The 25,147-nt window shown below is 36.2% G+C and overlaps 1 protein-coding gene across 7 annotated transcripts in view; it reads right to left on the reverse strand.

Annotated features, from left to right (window-relative positions):
* The window catches only part of atp2b4 (ATPase plasma membrane Ca2+ transporting 4), a 125,154-nt gene that overhangs the window by 48,745 nt on the left and 51,262 nt on the right, over positions 1-25,147 (reverse strand). For all 7 annotated transcript variants that reach the window (XM_079598102.1, XM_079598103.1, XM_079598105.1 and 4 more), the window contains one exon: positions 14,322-14,665. In XM_079598102.1, the coding sequence (XP_079454228.1) occupies positions 14,322-14,517 (196 nt within the window). In that variant the 5' untranslated portion in view covers positions 14,518-14,665. The remainder of the gene's footprint in view (positions 1-14,321; positions 14,666-25,147) is intronic.

A 25,147-nucleotide genomic window follows, 5' to 3' on the forward strand; every position in this document is an offset into this window, starting at 1 on the left:
AATGATTTGTATATGTGTCGACATTTACGGGATTGGGAATTAGGCCAGAAGCATTCTGGGCCTCTCTGTGGAATATCAAGTCGCATGGCGTTTATTTAATCATTTTGAGGATTCTCTATATTATTTTGAGATCTTTATTTAGGTTGGATTGTTGTTTTTCATACCCGTCAACAAAGACACTGTATTAGAATGTTAAACCATGTGTATTCCCACAAAACTCCTGACTCACTTCAACAGACAGCATCTGGCCCTGTCAAACTGAATTGTTTCAATTTAGAAGAGAGCAGTCGGTCATGCAAATCAGGCAAAAAACTGTCCCGATCTAGTCTAAGGATGGAAAGTTGGAGCACTCAGGCCTCAGAAAACACTGTGAGGAAAAAATGTATGCCTTTAAATCAAAAGTAAAAGTAAAATAATAATAATAATCAACAGTAATAACGCGATTATGTAAGGACTGACAGATGGAGGTCTCCATTCAAGAGATCATCATATACAAACACACAAACAGTATTCATGTGTTTATACGCTAAAGGCTAACAAGAGCTGACTGCCTTCAAGACAACTGCAGTCACATCTATGGCTGGGAGGCTGTTGCTGGGGGGCTGGTGTCAAGGTAACTGAAGCAGAGGCTTTGAAAGAGGATGCTGAAGGGAGATGGTTGTGATGGTAATGGAGGAGATCATTAACAGGGCCGCAGAGCTCAGCGGGGCCAGGCTGACAGCCAAGCACAACAGACTGCATTCCAACTCGGAACACAAATTACTTTACGAGGGAAAGACTTTCATCTGCTTCATAAAACTATACTACCCACCTAGATTTGTACATCTCTTTGATACAATAAATGTGACAGTAATGGAGACGATAAATTAGGTGAAAAGAGAGGTTTGAGTCAATGTGTCATCAGCAAATATTTGACATCTTCACAAACATCAACATAGTGATGCGTCAAACACTTAGGCCAAACACAGAAAAAGAGGGGGGAAAGGCAAAGGAAGGGCAGGAACATCACAAACCATTTTAAGTACTGGTCCAGCCTGTGTTATGGGATTCAATCCTTCTATTTTTAGATGTACCGATTGTACCCAGTGATTACAAATGCAATAGTAACATATTTGTCATAATTACTTCAAGCTAAATCAAACTATTATCTTGTCATGAAGACCTGAGATGTTATGATGATATGTAAGGGATAATGTAAAGCAAAGCGGTTGTTATAGCGAATACAACCCCGACATGCTGATCGGGCGGAGGGGTCTTGAATCAGCCTGAAGGGGTTGTATTCGCTAGAACAACCGCCTCGCTATACATTATCCCGATTATTACATGGCTACCTACCAAATAAATCAATAATTTGACAAAATATTGATTAAAAAAAAAAGAGTTTATTGATTTAAAAACGATTGTATTACTTCCGTTAAAGAACACGGTGTCTATAGCAACGCTCTGTTTTTCATGGCAATGGTGTGTTATACTCAGCAGTGGTCTGTTATCAAGAAATAACAGACCGCATTCTACATTAGAATTTAACCAAGCCATGTAATAAAAGTTGTTAACATGTTCATGTCCTCATATAGTGAGATGAAAGGCACTTAAAACACAAGAGTCACGCATGCTTCAGTGTGTAGTAGAAAAAAGGTGTCGCACAGACACGCAGACTTCAGCCAAATATGTTTTTAAATGTTAATCAAACAACAAAAGACAACGGTAAAAATCTCTCACGGCTCGTGACTGAATAACTTTTGAGTTAATCTGTTTTTAATTTACAGTGAAGACTGTCCAATATAGGGCTGCACGATTGGGCTACATAATTGAAATTAAAAACCGAAATTGCGATTTGGCTTAATGTGACTATGAAATTGCAAAAGCTGTGATTTTGTATTAAAATAATATACACCGCATGTTAGTGAAGAACAGCTCTGACTTTAGTAGTTAATGCTGCTCCATCTCTGAGTCTGATAGCACAGCGATTTGGAGGCGCTTATAACATGCATTTGAAAAGTAACATGCGTCATCCCAAACTTGTAACGTGAAGTGCTAATAAGCCTGTTCTCCAACATAAGACAACATCAACAACGCCTACAGATAAACAAACTTTCTTGCTCTCTGAACAACATGGCCATTATTCTCTTAGAAAATCTGTATAAATATAAAAACTGCCTTATGTGCAACTTAAATGTTTGTACAATTCAGTTTTAACTAATTGAGTGTTGATTATTAAATAAGTTTGATTAAATTATTATTTTAATTTGTATGATGTATTTTCGGTTTCAGCCAAGTGCATCCTGAATTTCGGTTTCAGCACATCATTTTCATTTCGGTGCTTCTCCTATAGTCCAACTATTTGGACCTACATAAACATGCTACCTCACATCTTTGGTGGTCATCTGAAGGAAGAAAGTCTGAAATTTGGAACAACATGACGGCTTATTCATCTGTTAAAATGCAACAGCACTGGACAGGTAAATCATTTCATATTTAATGGTTGTCAGCTCATCTCTCCGCTGCTCCACAGGGAATGTGCTTTTTTCTTCTAAAATCATCTTGAAAATTTAACTAATTAAAAGTACAAATCACAATTGATGCATTTTACATAAAAACATGATGTGTGCTTGTGTTATAATTGCCTACTTATCATTTGATAAACGTAAAACATTTATAGCTTGATTGCACCATTTTTATGTTTTATCCTTTTCTTTTCCCTGCTAAATCTATTTGCAGCTGCACCGTGAGACTCAATTCTCAATTCATCTTGTCACTGAACTGCTTAAATTTGTACATCAATTTGTTATTCAAACTATGCAATGCTTTCCCACGTGACATTACGAAGCAATAACACCATCTATTTCATAGCTTTCTTAAGTTGTTTGTATGAACCCAAGGATGACTATAGAAGCTTATTTGAATAGATCATTTCTACTATATAAAATAGCATATTATTTTCACAACATTTTCAAGCTACGTGATATATCATATGCGTATCTTCAAAGTGTTTGTTTGGCCTACCTAAATAACATTCTAACATTACTACTGGGACTTTTGTCCCATGTAGTTTAAGTACACAAAAATAGCAAGGAAATAACATTTTCAAATCTGCTTATTTCCATCTAATTAAGCAAGTGTTCATCAGCTCTTTGTGATGTGTAGGGGAACCCAACTTGCCTGTGCAGTGGGATAAAAGCAATAACTATTGCTAACAGGACACAACTGGATGTAACACTTGAGGAGAATTTAAGGAGCAGTGCACTTAATAAAGGTCTTAGTTTGTCATGCAAGACTGGTCTTCAATTAGCATTTAACTTTGTTTAAACACTAGGGGAGAAAAGGACAAGAAAAATTGTGTGTCGTTTTAATGTGTTTTTTTTTCTCCAGCTAGCTCACATCTGATGAAGAAAGACCCACTTAAATACACACCAGACCACATGCACTTAAAGAAAACAACCTCCATATTTGTTTTCATCTATGTCTGCTTTGCACTAGTAATTCTTAATTGCATTTCAGTAATGCATTTATGCATAGAAACATCTCAATACACTGCTGCTTTTTGGCCAAAACAAATGATGAACCATAAAATGTGTATGCATATTAATGTGTTTGTCCTTTTCGGTGTGTACTGCATACAATCTGATTTCCCACAAAAAGTGCTCAAAATGCACAGAATAAGCATGTTTAGTGTGTTTTAACAGGAACTGGAGCATGTCAGAAAAGAAAATGAAGAATTACAAATATTTATAGAAGATTTTCCCATTTAAACTAGTTTTTAATTATTCAGTTTGGGTGAACATATGGTGTATTCTAAAAAACGAAAGTAAATTAGCCAGAAAATATGATATTAGTTATGTAATACACAGACAGGTAGCCTATAGACCTTATGTAGCCCTGCCCCTTTTCAGCACTGCGCTCGTTATCTTTTGACTTCCGGTCTGCATTTTCACAGCGATCTTGCGCATTTATGAATGAATGGCTCGTTTTAAAATCTTCCCGGTCTACTGACAATTGTTAAGATATCTGCTTTAAACATTACAATCCTCATGATAACTTTCATTAACTTTACATAAAGTAAATCCACTTTAAAAGCTAGTTACTCATGGACAGCGATCCCATTGAAATACACAGAGCGACCGCAAAACGGAAGTTCAAAGACAATATTCTAAAGATGGCGGCGCCCTTGTTTCTCTGGTGCATAAGGTCTATAGTCTCTGGCACTATCCAAATCAAACCAGTGTCACTGTGCATTTTTGTTTGCCTTGTAAACATACCGAAGCATGACTGAACAAAATGATCTGATTTTCTTGGTTGTGTTTGTTCTTGTTCACCATTTACATGCAAATGTTACACCTCTCAGTGTTAAACTTTCAAGACTATAAAGTTTATGAAAATAAATATAGATGTCTTGTATAGATGTCTGATATATCAGCAGCTACTGCTTAAAGTCCATTTTGTTAAAGATTTAAATTTGATAGTTAAAAGATTACAACATTTTGCCAACAGGAAGTCTCGTGGCACTGTCAGTCTTTTTGCATCAGTGCAAAACTAGGGTATGGAGATTAAGGGCCCTATCTTGCACCCAGCGCAATTGACTTTGAACACCGACGCATGTATCATTCCTATTTTGCACCCGCGCACAGCGGACTTTTCCCTCCACAGACGCACGTCGGTAAATTAGGAAATGAACTTGCGCTCGCGGGGGCGGTTCAGCGCAAAGAGGAGGCGTGTTCCGGCGCAAAACTTCAATGGTGCTATTTTCCAGTTTTAGAAAGCAATTGCGCCATTGATCAGGAAAAAAACAGTCTAAAGACAGTGGCGCGTTGCGCGTTAGTGATATGGTATTTTAAGGGCGCGTGCTTGGCCATAATGTTAACGCGCATCCACTTTGATTCTCTAATATAAACAGATGCAGCAGTTTTCATTTTTGCAAATCATACATTATTACAAGGAAAAATATTAACACACGAGGGAAATCATTGTTGTGTCCGTGAAGATGTGAAAAAGATCTATCTAGATAAAAAAAAAAAAAAAATCTAGATTAGGCTAGCTAAACATTTACTACCCAAATTATACGCCTGTTTAACCGAACCTAATTTGGGTGGGTTTCTCCCATCATCCCCAATGTCACTTCTCTGTGTTTTACGGTCCTGACGAGAACGTCGGTTTCCTCGGCTGTGAACTGCTCCTGGCGTGCGCCGGCAAATCCGCCGTTATAATAGCAATCCGCCATGGAACAAGCGCACCTGCTCTTAAAGGGAATGTGAGAGGACGCTCTGATTGGTTTATTTCACGTTACGCCCAAACCACACCTATGAATAATGAAGCTACTTCAGACCAACCCCTTTTAGATTTGCGTCGGGCGCAAGAGTCGTTTATCTCGCTGGGAAAATAGCAACAGCGCCGGGATCCGCCCACAAAGTTACTTGCGCTTTGCACTTTGACACTTGCGTTTCAGATCGTTAAAATAGGGCCCTAAGACAATTATTCATCGGCATGCACCAATTAATTCCATGTTGTAGCAAAGAAAAAAGAAAAAAAGATTACGACCAAAACATGTGCTGATGCGATCAACTGAAAAAGTTGGTAGCACCAGTGCAACCAGTGTAAAAGTTAAGTCTGGAGCCCTGTATGGCATGATAAACAAAGCTGGCCTAAATCAAATCAGCAGTCTCTAGTTCAAGCCTTATCAATGGATTCTCTCTTTTTTAGCAACAGGCTCTAAAGTTACTATGAATGGAAGGATCCTAAAGTCATTGGAGAGGAGCAAGTAGATGGACAAGATTTGGGGTCCAACAGTGTGCATGAGGGACTTTTGATAAATCTTTGTCCCCTGCTTCCAGTGCCCTTTCAAAACACCACCTCTGAATCTCCTCTTGGCACGCAAGAACCTCAGGGGGTTTTTGAACATACTCAACAGGTTAATTTCACATTGAACAGATTACAACTAAGAGTTTGAGTTTAACTCTCTCAACAGATATAATTAATTCTACAGAAATTGAAATCATTTCACATAATCATTATAGTGCTGCTCACTGTGAAGATATTAATGGATAACATTACGGTGGCTGTGAGATGTGTTGTAATCACAAATCTAAGATGTCATTTCACAGCTAAGGGAGAAAAAGCAGAGGAAATTTTATCTGCCATAGGCATTCATGCTGTCCCCCAATTTCTAATGTGTAATTGTTTAAACCTGCTGAATAGATGGATGGCATTTTAGCGTCTCTGTCAGACTACTCAAATGAGCAGGAAATATTTACATTAATTGACCAAGTAAATCTATGCAGATATAAACCTGCAATTGGACTTCAGGAACACCATTGACTTCCATTAGCAAAAAAAAATACTATTGAAGTCATTGAAGTTGCATAGCAAGAGAGTATAGCAAGTTGTAATGGCAGTAGAAGCTTATTGCAGCCCACTTTTAAAGGAATAAAAATGAAAATTCTGTCATCATTTAATCACCATCAAGTTGTTTCAAACCTGTATGAATTGGCCTCCTATATTTCTTCTGCTGAGCACAAAAGAAGATATTTTGAAGAATGTCGGTAACCAAACAGTTGATGTACCCCATATAAATGTAATATTTAGTGTTTAATAAATAATTGTTAAATTTAGTACATAGCCTGTAGTCTATCACACAAACATCGGTGTGATAGACTAATAAACATGTGATAGACTACTAAACATGTGATGGACCACTAAACATCCCTAGTTTAGCTTTTAGCAAACTATATTGCTATAAGAGTAAAAATCGACTGAAATATGTTTAAATAAAATGTCTTCGTATAAGCAATGTATTAAACTGCAAATTAACATTCATATGCAATCATAAAAACGATATGTTACAAACAAAATCAGAATGTTTAGACAAGATCTCGTTGATTAGTTTTGGATAGATTATAAAGTTTTTACTGTAAAAAAGACTACCGTCACATCAAATAAGCTTTTGTTCAACAATTTCTGCTCGTATGCTAAATATATAGTATGTGATGTTTTGTCAAAAATAAAGTAGGTATATTGAATTATCAACGAAGATGTTATTATAGTGTTTGTTTCAATATTCAAACTAATGAATCCTTAACTTTGAAATACGTATGATAAAATGTATACTTTTTACAAAGAAAGATTACAATTGAAATATTGTTAAAATTGTAATTATTGTTGTAGTATTTTTTTTATAAAATAGCAAAAAATATTTTTACAAGGTAGATGTAAGCAACATCTTAATAGGTCAATAAGCCTTCTCATTAAATTATTTATTTTTGTTTTTTATTAGTGACATTTGGGGAGAGGATATAGTCCAAAACTTTCTGAAAATACTGTATGAGAATTAACTGCATAGTTACTAGAAATGTTTACCTTGGATATTATACAATTTGCATGCATACAAAATACGTCCTCACATTCTTTCTTGTGGCTCAGTGACACCTGAATGAAAGGATCATTATGCAGCTCATTGTCTTCTCAGGAGTGAATCACACCCCCACGCATATTGCCTTTCCAAACAAAAAGTGTTTTACAAAATTTAATTTTAAATCATTTAAATCAATGTATTGTTTTATGTGAATGAGTTGGCAGGATGATTTTCAGATCATTTTGAAGAAAAAATTAGGCGACAACATCCATTAGTCAAAAGCCTTGTGGACACATATTTAGTATATGGTTTTTGTGGCCTTATGCATGGTTTTGAAAAAATAAAATAAAATTAAGTGTCTGAAATGAGCATTATTCTCTCAAAAATACAAATATGTACATACATATTGCTCACATATTATGGTAGCCCTGTTTGTGCTAAATAGTTTGCAATTACACCTTTGCCATTAATATGTTTATAAGCAACTGAAAAAGGCACAAATGTCAGGGCATGTCAGAACATCAAGGACCCCCAAAACACCTTAGACCCCAGAGGGTTAAATGCTGAAAATTCAGCTTTGCCATCACAGGAATAATTAACATTCTAACATAACATTATTCAAATAACATAGGTCTTCCATGTTCAGGCCATGGCGTGATTGAAACAGCTGCCAAGCCCTTGTCTAATATCCAGGCATCCAGGCAAACAAATAAGGGAATACCCTCCCAAACAAGATGACAGGACAACATTTCTCCAAAAATTAACAAAGTACACTGAGAGCCATGGGTGTGAAAACAAGTTGAATTGATTTAAAGTGGAATTTGAGGAGTGGTTGAGTACAACCTGTAAAGTATAAACGCTGAGATAAGAGGTTGAACGTAAATCGACCATAAATAGGACACAGACTCTTGAATGGACTGTAATGGTATTGGCTTTAGTGGTCTGTGTCATGCTGCAATGCAAACAGGAGTGGCCTGGATTTAAAAAAATATTACAGCAGACCACTGATGATTAATTTTCACTCACAAGCCAAGTATGCAACAAGAGCTAACAGCGAGTCCAGTGCCAAACTAATACGCCTCTCTACTGTCTATTTCAATGTTTTTGCCTCTTTTAACAAATGTATGAATGCAGTCAGACTTACACACCCCAGACAAAACCCGTTTATGCTATGTGATAAGATTGTAAAACCACATCAAAAGGTCTCCACAGCACCTTTAAAAAGAAATGCTACTTTGCTTTTTCAACCCACTCTTAAATTTAAGGGTGAAAGAGAAAACATAATATTCCCCTATAATAACCCCTTTAATAAAATGAGTCATTTCTTGTGTGGGGAAGTCTGTACAGCTGTCCCTTCATTACTTAATGGAACTGAGTGATGATCTAAAATGTAATTAAGAACACAATGTGGAGCAAATGTCAATGCTAGAATGATCCAACAGAGCCCATATGCTGAAGTGGAGATGAGAGCCCTGCCGGTGTTTTCTTAGCGTGATCACGCGGTTCATTAGGACGACAGCAGAGCCTAATCTCACCTTGCACCAACGGAGGTGAAATAAGACAGCCTTGATGACGTGACAAACTTGTTTATGATGAAACATCACTAAGGTTGTTGGGTGGGAGGACTGTAGAGCCATTCTGTTAACTGGAATGCTTATTCAGTGAGTGATGAATAGCTTATCTAAAGAAAAGCTGAACCCTAATGCTGACCTTTTAAAGATATGTCACCTTCAGTGCCACGTACCGTATTTTCCGGACTATAAGCCGCACTTTTTTTTCATAGTTTTGCTGGTCCTGCGACTTATAGTCAGGTGCGACTTGTATATCAAAATTAATTCATACTGACTGAGATGAACCGAGAGAAAACATTACCGTCTACTAGGGCTGGGACAATATGGATTTTTTCTTACCGTGGTTGAAAAGCAAGAAATTCCCCCAGTATAGAAATAAACCGCTTCATGCTTCATGCTTCCTGCTGCTTACCAACTTTATGGAGATGCAGATTTCATTTTCCAACAGGACTTGGTACCTGCACATAGTGCCAAAGTTCTCAGAACCTTGTTTAAGGACCATGGTATCCCTGTTCTTAATTGACCTGCAAACTCGCCTGACCTTAACCCTATAGAAAATCTATGGGGTATTGTGAAGAGGAAGATGTGACATGCCAGACCCAACACATTGCTGCAGTAATTCAGGCAAAAGGAGCCCCAACTAAGTACTGAGAGTGCTGTACATGCTCATACTTTATGTTCATACTTTCAAGTTGGCCAGCATTTCTAAAAAAAAAAAAAAATGTTGTATTGGTCTTAAGTAATACTGAATTACTGATATTGAATTTGGGATTTTCATTAGTTGTCAGTTATAATCATCAAAATTGAAAGAAATAAACATTTGAAATATATCAGTCTGTATGTAATGAATAAATATAATATACAAGTTTCACTTTTTGAATGGAATTACTGAATTAAATCAACTTTTTCAAGATATTCTAATTATATGACCAGCACCTGTATATTGCCATCAAGTGTCACTTAAAGTGACAATTACTCAAAACACACTGTACATACGTAGCACTTGATAAGGCTTTTCAACTTCAAATGGTTTAGATGCTTCACTAAAACTACCATTACACTGAATTAAAAATGCACAAGCTAACCACTAGACCAGGGATAGGCAACTCCGGTCCTGGAGGGCCACTGTCCAGCAGAGTTTAGCTCCAACCCTAATTAAACACACCTGAACAAGGCAATTCATGTTTTCAGGATTACTAGATAGATACAGTCAGGTGAGTTATCAGGGCTGAAGCTAAACACTGCAGGACGTTGGCCCTCCAGGACCGAAGTTGCCTATCCCTGCACTAGACCATGGTAGGGTGCAGAGGCTTTGCAGGACAGTCCCTTTGTAGGGCTTATACTCCACTCAGCATCACAAGTGAAAGGAGGAGGGTGGCCATCTATAACAGCACAGAAGATGCAGAGAAAGTCTCTAGGTGGCTCTGAAACAAGAGAAGATCAGTGGGAGTGTGCTGCTAGGGCACAAGGCAAGCTGAGGCTTGATCAACCTTGGGTGTATGATGTTCGAGAGACCCGAAAAACCTGAGGTCACTGATGATGTGCCCTAGCGTAGCATCAGCACATGTTTCATTACATCTTGGCTATCTGTATGAAAAAAATGTCAAAGGACTAAAAAGTATAAAAATGATCTTAGTTTAAATAATATTATGGGGTTTGTTTGTAAATAAATCAGTAAATAAGTAAACAAAATTCATAAATATGTAAACAAATGAAATAAGTAAATACCTAATAAATACATAAAGTAAAACATTAAATAAGCAAATAAAAGTAAATAAGTAAAAAGAATAAAGTGAATAAATAAGTAAATAAATCATTACGTAAACAAATAAAATAAGCAAAATAAATAAACAAATAAACTTTGTAGGTGCCAGAGCTCAACTTGTATTTAACCCAAAATATTCCCTTATTAATGAATTTGAAGGTCAGCTGTGAAACATAGGACTAAATAACGTTCCAAAGCAGTCTGGAACAAAGAAACTAAAATGCTTAAATAAAGGCAAAGCGGTTCAATTACCAGAAGTAGAAACATCAAATTACCAAAACACTATCTATAAAAGCATGTACCCCAAGACACTGCTTGAAAAAACAGACTGGATGTGAAACCATAAAGCAGCAAACAATCACAGAGCTCAGTAGAAGGGAACAAAAAGCAACCCATCTCAAAAGCTGTCCATAACACTGGCACGTATCTGAGGGTGGCATAAAAGCAGCCATTACTCTAAAGGGACCATGCAAAGCACGTCCAAAGTTGGCTCCAAATGCCCATGTGCTCCAGCTGTGATGCAAGAAAAGATTTTGTGGTCAGATGACAAGATGATTGAACTTTTCCAAAGCACAACACACAAACATAACACCATGCCTTCAGGGAAGTATGGTGCTGTGGGGATCCTTTCCATCAAGCTTTCATTGCTGCAAAGGATTCAAACAAATATTAAAACGTGGGGATAAAACAAAACCTGATATATGCAACAGATTTCAATTTAGTGTTTTTGTAAAATACTTTCTAATATAAAAAAAAAATCTAAAAAAGAGATTTGAAATAATAAAACTTGTAATGTAACTCAGTTGAAATAAAGAATTGATTACGTTTCAGAGTACGAGTGCAACATGCACCAGAAGGGTTGAGCAATTTTTTCAATTACCGGTAATTCGAATGTAATGTTTTGATATTTTATATTTTTAAATCGAAAAATCACAGTTTTGAATAATGTTTGCAAACGTTACAATTAGACATGCTGACAATACGGCAATGATAACAGTTAAGAGAAGAAAATCTTAAGCAGCTGTTCACACAGAATGCGATATTCCATTGAAAAAACAAGGCGTGGGCAGTGGAATGGGGAAAAAAGCAAAGATATTAGACTCAAGTTGCAGTTACGTGCCGTGTTTTTAGAAAGCAGTTTCATGGGTGAGACACTGCAAAAGTTGCGAGACACGAGTGCAACAGCCAAACCCTTCTGCCAAACATAGAAACAATAGAAAAGCAGCGCAATGGAATGCAAAAACCTGTAAAGAAAATTACAGCACCTTTCAGCCTGTCACTATCATGCAAACATGACATATCAAACATACAGTAACTACTACTGTATGTTTGATATGTCATGTTTGCATGATAGTGACAGGCTGTAAGGTGCTATTTTCTATTTTTTAAAACATATTTGCTGTTAATAGCCTATTACTGTTTTTGAACTTTGTAATTTTTTATATTATTTCTGAGTATAAAGGATACGTTTAGAGTAAGTTTGTACAATAATTGCATTCTTAACTCATAATTTCTGCAAAGATTCTTAACTAAGTAATTTGTTTAACATTTACACCATGTTGATCACTTCAGGTGTGGTGCACTTGGAATATAACTTTAACCAGATGTTAATAAAGAGAATTTACTTAAATTATATTGCAGTTACGTTTTTAACCCTCTGGGGTCTAAGGTGTTTTTGGGGTCCTTGAGATGGTTTGACATGCCCTGATATTTGTATTTTTTTCAGTTGCTTATAAATAGATTAATGGCAAAGGTGAAATTACACTATTTAGCACGAACATGGCTATCATAATATGTGAGCAACATGTATGTACATGTTTGCATTTTTGAGAGAATATTTATGCGTGGTTATTCAAAAAACTCAAACTTAAATTTTCCGATATAAGACCACAAACGGCCAACTTCACATATTCCCACAATACTTTTGACTAATGGATGTTGTCGGCTAAAGTGTTTACTTCAAAATGATCTGAAAATCATCCGGGCTAATCGTTCACATTAAACAATAGATTGATTTAAATTTTGTAAGACACTTTTTGTTTGGAAAGGCAATATGCAGGTGGGCGTGAATGATCCAACAAGGTCATGAATAATGTCCTCATTCACACCTGAGGAGACAAAGACGACCTGCTAATGCTGCATACTAATGAGCCTTTCATAGGTGTCACTGAGCCACAAGAAAGAATGCAAAGACAACACACACACACATATATACATACACACACACGCATATATATATTACTACAGAATTGGTTCAGAGTTGGAAACGTCTTGAAAAAAAGTGTATTTTTCCACAAACTTTGTATGCTTGCAAATTGTATAATATCCAAGGTAAACATTTCTAGTAATTGTGCAGTTAATTCTCATTCGTATTTTCAGAAAGTTTTGCAATATGTAGGCTATCCTCTCCCCAAATTTGTCACTAATAAAACACAAAAATAATTTAAAGAGAAGGCTTATATTGACCTTTTAAGATTTTGTTTGCACCTTGTAAATTAGGTTTTGATGTGGCAGTAAAAACTTTATAATCTATCCAAAACGAAATGTTGTCTTTCATATTTCATCTGTAACATATCGTCTTTTATAATATATATTAGGGCATAAATGTTAATTTGCAGTTTAATATGTTGCTTATACAAAGACATTTTATTTCAACGTATTCAGTCGATTTTTACTCATCTCAGTTGGCAATATAGATAGTTTGCTAAAAGCGATATTCATTCACACAGACACACGCAAGCTGTACCTAAACAACAACATGCATATGTGCCGTTCATTCATTCAAACAGAAACGCGATTCAAATTTAAACAGTCTTTTGCGGTTTACAGACACCATTTCATATCGCGATTAGAACAAAGCACTTACTGATAGGCTACTCCAGCACGTTTGAGGTAAAATTTCCAGGATTATCACGATATTATTATTCCTCACAGCGAGTGTGTTATCCAGCTGTTGTGGGCGTTGACTGGTTTGCATGTTTTGCTTCAGGTTATCTAGCGCGCGCTCTCCATGGGCGTGTCACATTAGCAGATAATGAGCTGCCAGAACGATAATGAGAACGGCTGATCTCTCGCTCTTTATATATAGATTACATAAACAGAGAATATTTCTTTTAGTTTTGAATTAGATAATTTAAAACTACACACTTAAATGATTATAGAGATATATAGCTCATGTCTGAGTGAATAGTATTCGCTGAGTTTTGTTTGAGTTTAGAGACGTGCTTCAGAAAAAAAGTTCACGGAGACGGAGAGGCATAAAGCACTCCCTGTTTACTTTATTTTACAAAAGTACAATGTTTTATTTCGATTGTAAGTGGACACATAAAAAAGTAGACATTTAACAGCTTATTTTTTCATATTTCTTAAGGCTGTATGACCAAAACTGACGAAGTATTTTAGGTCTATTTTGCTGCTATGTAAAAAAAAACAAGCAAAACGCGCCCGCGCTGACCCCAGAGGGTTAAGTTAAACTAGTTAAACATAAAACAAATCTAAATCACAAATTAATCAATAGTAAAAATAAATAAATAAAAAAAGATTACTTTTTTTTTGCCATATCACCCAGCCCTACGCACCAGTGCTTTCACAACTGTGTCAAGTGGTTGTGCATGTGTAGGTGTAGATCTTCACTGCTTCTTACCCTCGATAGGTGAGGTCTTGAGCCTGCGGCAGATCCCTTGCACGTCTCCGTAGCATTCTGCAATTTTGTTGACCGCATCGCCACTGCGGAGCTCCATCAGGTCACGGAGATGCATTGTCGTGCAGCCAAAGTCCCCATCCTGGTCAACCTCGATGACAGAGTTCCCCGGTGGGTGGTCTGCAGTGTTGTTAGCCATTTTGAGTTTCAGTCACGGCTCACGATGTGGGACTTCCACTCAATCAGCTTGTAAACGTAAGACTGAGTGATGAAGGAATGCTTCAGGTAGGTAATACAATGTCCCCAAGTTCAAGGGGTCTTGCTGCGCGAGATGTACCACAGAGAAACTGGAACAGAATGAGACAGACAGGTTTTAAATTATTATTTCTGTATTATTATATAATAATATATTGCCTAATTTTTAAGTTTGAACATTTTGTGACTGAACAGACAGGAAATGTTGACCCCATCTAAATGACTTGGAACACTTGTGCTTGTGAATGTACCATCATTTTGTGATAAAATGGTGGGAAAAAGACTGGGAAGGTTATGAAATACAGATTATTTTTTCACACAGCAGTTCACACTAGGCCTGGGCGATATGTAAAAAATATTTTAGCGATAATCGGCTTAAAAAATATTGCGATATCCGATTATATCGTCTACCCAAGCCCCGCCCCCAACACGGCCCGCCGGAGACATCACTGCAGACAGACACCGTTAGCACGAGTCATGTTGAGTTTGGCTGCACTTTATCTAATTATAGCCTGCGATTCACTTAATTTAATTTAATGATTGAAACGTTAAAGGTTTTAATTTGGTTAGTTTGAGCTTAAACAAACATAAAACATTAGCTTTGTTGTTATGTTAGTGTTGCTAATAATTTCCACACTGTTCCTATCGCATCTGTGTTTGAAACTAATTTCGTTTTGTGAGGAGAACTGTTGAATAGGCTACAACCGAACAGAACAGAACAGAACCTAATTTGGTGATTGTAAGAATGGTGAATGCATGTTGATGTCAAGGTGTCTTCTGATGTTTATCTTTCTTTTTTGGCATTATTGCCTGATTTAATGATGATTATTTTAATTTTCTAATTATAACGTGTAGCGCTGTTTTAAAACTTGTATTAAAACTATACGTGTCTAAAATTAGGGATTTAAAACAAGTTGTTTCGTTCTGCATGAGCAAAAACTTTTTTTTACCCTCCTTCTTTCTGGTTTTAGAGTTCCACGGTCACCTTAAGCCGCTTACGAAATTAAAAAATAGGCTACTGCTTTATTTAGAAACAGAAGTAATTAAAAACTATATTTGGGTAATTATTATATTTTTTTGTTTATTTTTAATCTAAAGCAAAGTATAACGCTTCCAATATGCTGTACCGGGGCTGCCAACAATGTAAACTCCGAACGCGTGCATGAGAAGCAACGCAATCTCCATTTGCAATGTTTGTGCTTTTTGACTAGGCCTAATTATTACATTTAAATTAATATTCAAAAACGGTAAAGTTAGGCTACTTCTACCATTTTTTTTATCTGATAAACATTTATTTGACTGCAAACCAAAATAAAATAGACCTAGGCTACTTGATAATATTATTATTTTTTTAAATGGGTAACACTTTACAATAAGGTTCATTAGTTAATGTATTAACTAACCATGAGAAATACATTTGTTACTGTATTTGTTAACGTTAGTTAATAGAAATACAGCTGTTCATTGTTTGTTCATGTTAGTTCACAGCGCATGAACTAATGTTAACAAGATTTTAATAAAGTATTAGTAAATGTTGAAATTAACATGAACAAATATTAATAAATGCTGTATACGTGCAGTTCCTTATTAGTTCATGGTAACTAATGTAGTTAACTAATTTTAACTAAAGAACCTTATTGTAAAGTGTTACCATTAAATGTAGATATCTCTGCAATTCTGAGTTACAGAATAGTTAATTTTTTTTCGTCTGCAGAACAAAATTGTATAAAAAATGAATAAAAAAAATAAAGATCAAGAATCCAGAAAAAAAACGTGTAACAGAATTACGTAAATAAGGATACATTAAATTGACAGGGAACGCATCCCAAAGTCACATACTCGTTTTGCAATTGGAGCAGTCAGCGCAGAACAACAGGCAAATAAAATTGGGCAAATTAAAGTTACAAAAGTTCAGTGAGTAATTTACTTTTTCTTTTGTTCTTTGATCAACATCAATGGTTGTAGTATATGCTGTCAATGCACTGATTCAATAGACATAGGCCTACTGTTTTTCTTTCTCAACCATTAAGACAAAACCAACTGTGTTTACAGGGATATTTTGAACTTGAAAAATGGTGTGTACTGACATCTTTCCGTGGTTGAAACAACAATTCTGATGTTTATTCATGATAAACATTTGATGATGTTTATAAATTTATTTATAAACTTATTTGATTATGCTATAAATTTACTAGAAGGATAATTGTGAAATATTGTGTGTGTAGGCTGTGTGCGTGCACTCTTTGCGCGCTTTGGATGTGTGCACAGCTCAGAAAACGGCGTGCATGCAGAAGTGTTCTCTCGCGTCTTGCGTTAAAGAATGCTATCAAGAAGAATCGATTTTCTATTCCTAACTCTATTAACTACCTATAGAAAACATTCCATGCATGCTATTGCATGGGAATATATACATTAGTGTATAACTATAGGGCTATGTGAATTATATTTGTCATTTTTTGATATCGACGATTATCGTCTGGAAACAGACTGTTATAATCGACATCAAGATACTTGCAAGACATCGTCAATATAGCCTACGATAATATCATCATATCGCCCAGCCCCAGTTCACACAAACTTCCTCATGCGCTTGAAAACTCACAATATACAGATGCAACCCATACAATGTACTAAATTTGCACATCTAGTGGGAATCTCCATCTCAGATCCAGTTTCTATCCTACGTAGTGATGCATAAATAATTAACTCCTGGAGCAATCCATAGTTTGGGAGCAAATAAAAGTGTTTACTGTTTTGTCACCAGTCTCCAAGCCCACAGAAGGGGGTGGGAGGAAAACTGAGGTAGAAAGAGAGGGCACTGGATTCTAAATAAGCTGGCAGTTAAAAAAAAAAAAAAAAAAAAACTCTGGCAACATCAGAGATAAGGGGTTCTGTGTTACTGTGAGATACGGGAGCTTCCAACTCTGTCGAGTTTTCTTATGCACACAGAATATGAAAAATAGAGGTCACTCTTTGATGTGTGCTAGCAGTGATCCGAGATGAAATTTCGGACTGGGATTCATCTACCAGCGCTAAGGCCAATTTCCCACTATCACACTTGTACAGTCAGTGATGGTAGCCATAAAAAGCAAAGCGCTGGATACTGGAAAGCCCTGAGGTGGATTTTAACCCAGATTGGATTACTGTCCACTCCTTCAGCATCAGTCAAGCTTTAGCCTCACTGTACACTGCATTGACCTCTTAACCTCAGAAGAGATATCAGACCAGGGTGGTTTTATTCTGAGCAAAGTGACCTGATTCTTGTATTTAAACATGAATGAACTGCCAAGGTCAATGATACTTCCCTCTCTTCAGCATTATTTTATCCCTGCCGCTAAAGGTCTCATAGTTTAAAGTACCTAAAGTGAGGTCAAATTTTAAAAACACATCTCCATTGTTCCGTTTTATGAACAAGTGTGTGTTTGAACAAACTGTATTAGTCAGGACAGAGTACAGCTTATTGAGTTTAGTTCTAACATTAGTACTAATGTAACGGATGTCTGTAAATGTCTAAATGTGTAAATGCCACAAGAACAAGCTCTACAATGTTTCCAAACAAATGTCATCCATTGCCCAAGGCATTGAGAGAGGTCATTACCAAGCCTTCAGATCAGCAGAGCACATAAAATGAAACTGAGTGCTTCTGAGGAGGAAAAACTAAATCTATAAAGCAGTGTCACATGCCATGCTTAAAAGGACCCACCCAAGTTAATTTCTGATAGTAGGAATAGAACTGAGAACTCGATTTTTTTATTTTATGAGGGAAAAAAAGCCTGTGCAAAACTCACCACTACGATATTAGTGTTGCAGGTGGTTTGGTTAATGTTTTTAAAACGGTTCTATGCGGTTGTTTGGGTTTAATTCTACCTAAGAAATATCATCAGCATTCTTTCCATTCAAAGTCTAAAACCAAAGTTTGAACCCTGCAGAGTTTTGAACATACAATTTTTTTGTTCATATTTTTTCAGCTGTTACTCTTTAATAAAAATAAATTTGCATCTGCATCCCAAATCAAGTTCAAGCTACTGCTACTGTAAACTCAAGCTACTGTCAATTGTGCATTTCCAAGAGATTCATCTCTGCAGCATGAACACCTTGGATGAGTAACATACCAAAGTTCAAGTTTTAGGAGTTTGTTCAAGTTCCTAAACAATTATGAGCGATAGTAACAGTAATGCTTGCCATAGCAAACACTACTTATGTAAAAGCTTTACACGATTCAATTCAAATCAATTCTTGGTCACAATTGATATAGATATTGATATAAGCATAGATTTGATTCCACTTTTACATTACTTTTCCTATTTGACTGTGGTAAACAGTTTAATAGGTCTTGAAGAAAAAAAATATTGTGAAAAATAACTCAACAGAGCCATTATTGTCAATAATAGCTGGAAACAAAAGTGAGTGCAGACGTTTCTGCCGTGCAGTGAGAACTCTCACTGTCACACCCCTAATATATAGGGTAAATCAAATAATCGATCAATTTGATCACCCTTCATCGCCTCTGTAACATTAAGATTCTCATGCCACCTTTTTATACAGAAGAATCACCCATGAAAAACCAGAATGAAAAATAGGGTTGTTTCCAACAACATCATACTATACAAGTGGGTGGTACAACATTCCATGAAAATACTACAAGATAACCATGCCAAGGTCATACTGCTTAACCAATCTAACAACAGCCTGTTTGTGTGGAGGCCTGATAGTTACACTGACTTTCGCAAAAGAACGGCGCAATTTATTACAGTCCCTTAGGTGCATTTAACAAATTTTAAATGCTTTGAGCTTTCTTACAATGCATTTAGAGGATGAGCTCTGCCCAAAAATCCATTTGCATGCATCAAAATGAAACAGCTGCAGGCTGATGTAAGAAGTGCAATAGGTCTGGCATATAAAACCAGCACTCAGGGTGTAGATTTGGTGAATGAGCAACCAAATAGGTCCAAAGGTTGTTAGCTGACAACATGGTTGACAGTTTAATATATGTGAAAGAAAAGGCCTACTGTGCGCCATTCCATGTGAGCACAACATAAATATGTATGTCTATTTAAAGGCTGGGTAAAATATTTTGAGATTATGAACTGCATGTAAATCACAATTAGGGCTGTGTGATCATAAAGCTAAAAAAAATTACAATTAGAGCTGTGCGATATAGCTAAAAAAAATTATCATGATTAGGGATGGGTATTCATTAAGGTTTTAACGGTATTACTACTCTTACCTATACTTCTTTTCGATCCGGTACTTTAACGGTATTCTTATCGGTTCTTTTTGTTGTTGTGTGTGTGTGTGTGTGTGTGTGTGTGTGTGTGTGTGTGTGTGTGTGTGTGTGTGTGTGTGTGTGTGTGTGTGTGTGTGTGTGTGTGTGTGTGTGTGTGTGTGTGTGTGTGTGTGTATAATATATAAACCATTAAACAAAGATACACATTATATAGGCCTACACAGTGCTTTAATTTCAGGAAGGTCTACTAACATTACTTTTCAGGTATGGTTTTTAAAAATAAATCTAATTAAGTAATCAAATGTAAAATAACACTGCATAGTTTATCATAGATAGAATGCTTACTAAAGCTGAAGTTCCTCTTTGCTTTTTGTTGTGCGATTCACAGTGATGGTGAAATCGTCAGCATGTTCATTAGACTGCTTCCCCTTTAAGACCGAGTGCAGATCTAATAGGCTACTGATGCACCATATTCTCCCAACTATTTCCATAACTACATCCATTTAAGACATTAACTGTGTATCTCACATTTTGACATTTTCGTGTACATTTGATCGTTTAGACGCGCACATGAAACCCAAAGTATAATGTGCTTTTCTTGGTCTGTTTCGGAGCGCGCTCCGCCTTGCGAGCATCTCTTGCGCAGATTTTTGTGCTTTTAATAGCTCTTTTTATTATTAAACGCGTCCGACAATTTAACAACAGTAGCTAGACTGCATTTTACAACAATCACCGATCGTGCTGATTCTGTCGTTAAGTTTGAGTTTCAGGGAGAAATGACAGCGTACTGCTGCGAAGGGAAGAAGTTGCGCTAGACAGAATGCGGCTATAGTTTTTAATGGTTTTACCTCCAAGTGTTATTTTTATAATCTTTGGAAGCCGAAATCAAATAAAATCAGACTAATATCACCGATCTAAAGTGACACCAGGCTCCGTTTGAATTAAGTTCTGTCCTCCGTCGTCACTCATTAAGCAGGGCTCGTGTTGTGCGCGCTGTGGCTCTGCGTGAGAGATCTCTCTCTCTTTTTCTTGGACTGTGAATAGCAAAAATGCAAATGGAAATGGATTATTTATTATACATGGAAATGGCTGGCAAGATATTTTTTTTTTAAATAACGTCTTTATAGCAATAATAAATAGTAGTCTATGTGTATTTTCTTAATTTCTCCAGTACCGACAGCAGAACCCGTTTAATACCGGGTTTCGGCATCCATCCCCAGTGTTGGGTAAGTTACTTAAAAAAAATTATAGTTACTTCTCACAAAAAGTAACTGAGTTAGTAACTGAGTCATATCATTACAAAAGTAACTAATTACCAGAGAAATAACTATTGCGTTACTTAAAAAACAATAATAAAAAAACTATAATAATAATAATAATGTGAAATACCTTGGATTCCCCCAATATTAAATATGTTAAATGAATGAAATGGACACTAAATAGAACAAATTATTATTATTATAAAACATTGTACAATAATCTACACTAGTTTAATGTTGCTGTGGGACAATGTGAGAAACATTAAATATTAAAATATTATCATTATTATAGTGAAACAACAAAACACAATTGATGGTTTAGAACTTTTAATATTTATTGCACAGATCACAACTGGCCAACAAATCCAAAAATAAATTAAGCTTCTTAAGAAATGCACCAAAAATAAATAAATAGTAATATAAAATATACATACACTCTTTGTAGTGCAAATTGAAATGATAAAACCTTTACTGGTAGACATACTGTACAGCTTACTTGAAATATTTTTTTTCCTCACAAAAGTAAACAGTTTAACTAAGAGTGTTCTCGATATAATACTGAACAATGTACCAACATAAATAATAATAAAATATAAAAAATATTTTTTTTATAACCTACAGAGAACATCAGAGGTTATTTTAGCCAAATTCTAGTCGTGTTGTTTTCTGGGAACGTTCCCTGCAGGTTATTTTATAACCATTTAAACTAATTAAAAAGTTGCAGGTGATAAACTATATTATGCTCGGACACACTCTGAACTGTCGAGCATGCTCTCGGACACGCTCACTCTCTCTCGCGCGCTGACGACGTTCGCTTTTGTCTAGTCCGGCGCCTCCACATGCACGCACACACAAAAAGTCTTAAATGAACATTAAGAGTTGAGAAAATGGGACGCGCGTCATGTGTGGCAGGTCTTTAAGTGACAATACGGTATTCTCAACTCTCAATAAACCTGCGGAGTTCTTTTTCGTGGAAAAATTCGTCAAATTCATGTCAAAATGTCCGCCTTGGCGAGTATTCACAAACAGTCGGTTAAGTCTTAAGTGAATGTAAACAGTAGAGAAAGAAAACGTGATGTCCTAATAAAGCTGCTGCTGTCTGTTAAATTAAAGAACAAAAAACAAAAATCTGCGCTAGACTGAATAACTTAAATTAAGTTATCTTAAACTGCATTTAATTTTTTTACAATAAAGACTATCCAGTGTTATTTTAGATTTGATTACTTTGTTACATTTCTGTGGTATTTCTTACATCAAAACTACTGTTAGACCTACCTGAAAAACTTCTGTTTTTCTTCCGGCACCGTTTATTTTTTATTAGTTTTATTACTGACGGTTCACTATTCAATTAAAGGTTTGAAATCAAGCTTCCTGTGTGTAAGCTATTGTATATACTGAGTATTATATATACTGAGTGAGCAACCATTAAGGAGAGACAAATGTAACGATAGCCTAATTGATCAGTTTATATTGAATAAAAGACTAAATTAAAATCTGTTTATTATAAAGTGATCATGTCTCTTCAGAAGACGGATTAAACCGCTTGATTCCTATGGATTACAGTTAACAGTGGCACTTTTTGAAGCTTGAATTGAAAACACAGATTGACAAGAATTTCAAATGGATGGACAAAATTATTATGAGATATTAAAAGCATTTATATGGCAGTTTACATGGCAGTTTTCCCCCGAGATATCAAAAATGGTGTCAAATATCAATTTCAGTATCGTGACAACACTAATCCCTACATGGCCTTCTCATTTTCATCCATACGCATGCATTGGCACAAACTGTACAATAAAAGATAAACAAAGAAAGCCTGACTTCTAAAACAGACACCAGTGACAACATATCAAGGGAGGAGTTGGGTGACTTCACTTCCTACAAATGGGTCTTTATGCATCCCTTCATGACCTCATATGAAGCTGCAAACATCTGATTGCAAAGCAGAATGTTGTTATGGCAAGATAACGCAAAGGCCTGGATGTCCTTATGCTGTGATACACACATTTACTATAAAAAGTTATAGCCTATAGAAAGTTCATCAGTAAATTGTAGCGCTCAAAGTCAAAATGAATTTCAAAGCTCATTTGGGTAGTGATGCTCAACATAAAGCATTTATACACTGTAGTAGTCACCAGACACATGGTTAAGTAAAGAGAGGTCGGTGTCTGCTTAATCTCAGCAGTGGTGGAATAGCGTGGCTGTGTAAATGGAGAAGAGGGTGAACAATAGGGCTGGGCGATATGATGATATTATCGTATATCGACGATGTCTCCCAAGTATCGCGATGTCGATTAGAACAGTCGTTTCTAGACGATAATCGTCGATATAAAAAAAATGACATAGCCCTAAAGTTATACATATTTATTCACATACAATAATATTAAATATTTTTTTAAAGGCTAGTTAGGATTAGAAATAGAAAATCGATTCTTCTTGATAGAATTGACCGTTCGCAAAACCCCACCCACGAACGGTTCTCGTCCAATCCTAGCTCAGCAACTGTAACTAAGGAGAAGGACCTCCGTCAAACATTGCGATTTCAGCAAGATAGTGAAACGATGCGCCTATGGCAGTGAGGTCTGCATGGGCTTAAAACTTGAGCCCGAGCCCGAAATAATTTAACCTGACCCGAACATTATGGTTATATTTTAAGCCCGACCCGAGGTCCGTTTCTGACATTTTTTTTTTTCCATATGCTGTATTTTATGATTGCTTGCAACCATACTTAAACAGGCTACATGTACAAACACAGTTTCACTACGGCACTGCGCCCCCTCATCAGTCAGCAAACAAGAAAAAAAAAAGGGAAAAACCACGGACTTACTAATTACAAAACTTTGATGTGGTTGAACAGGAACACAGTCACAAATTCCTCTGGAACTCAAACATTTAACTTCAAAACAAAGTTTGCGCAGTTGCACAACTATTTAAACAAATATATCCTTCTCAGTAGACTACGAGTTATGAATGAAGAGAACCCCATCGAGAGTTGATGGTTTCAGCGCGTCCTCTGATTGCAGTGTTGTGACTGAAATAGCGCGTGCGGGAGCCCATGCGCAAAACAGTTTTGTAAAATGATATATGATCAAATAAAAATGATTGATATATAATTTTACAAAACTGTTTTGTGCATATGCTCCCGTGCGCTATTCTGTCTATACTTTCTGTCGTGCCCTGGAGGATATGCATTACTCCAAAACCAATCACTTTATGTATGGTGCTCAACCCAGCCATGTGTCTGGTTCTCAATTGTTTGACGGGCGTAGTAACAATAACTAAGGGGCGTGGCTTTTGTCAATTCTTTAAGCGCAAGACGAAAGAACACTTCTGCATGCGCGATGTGTTCTGAGCTGCGCACTCAAACAACGAGCCGCCTCTCACATAGTGCACGGACACATAGGCTACACACAGAATTATATCTCACAATTATCCTTAGTTAATTTATAGAATCAAATAAACATGAATAAACTTCAGAAGAATTGTTGTTTCAACCACAAAGACGTCAGTACTACACCCCTTTTTTCAAGTTCAAATATCCCCGTAAACACAGTCGATTTTGTCTTCGGTTCAGAAAGAAAAATACTCGCTGCCATTAGGCTAATGATGATCAAAAAACAAAGGAAAAAGAAAATAACGCACTGAACTTTTGTAACTTTAACTAACATTTTATATGCCCGTTTTTCGGTGCTGACAGCTCTAACGGTCACATGAGTCTGTGTAGCCGCGACCTTGAGAGATGCGTTCCCGGTCACATCCTTTATCCTTACTTTCGTAATTTTGTTAAACATTTTTTTTTCTGGATTTCTTGAGCTTTAAATGATTTTTATTTTATTCATTTGCTATTCGTTTTTATACAATTTTGTTCTGCAGACGAAAAAAATAAACTAGCCTGTTAATTCAGAAAAGCAGAGATATAGCCTACAAACATGACCATTGTAATTAAAATTTAAATTTAAATTACGTTATATTGCAAACGGATGAAGAAATTTCGTTGATTTGAATATCTCATGCACACGTTTGGAGTTTACAATGTTGGCAGCTTCGTTACAGGCTATATTGTAAGCGTTATACTTTGCTTTAAA

This window comes from Phoxinus phoxinus (genome assembly GCF_949152265.1).
Source record: "Phoxinus phoxinus genome assembly, chromosome: 22".
Taxonomy (NCBI): Eukaryota; Metazoa; Chordata; class Actinopteri; order Cypriniformes; family Leuciscidae; genus Phoxinus; species Phoxinus phoxinus.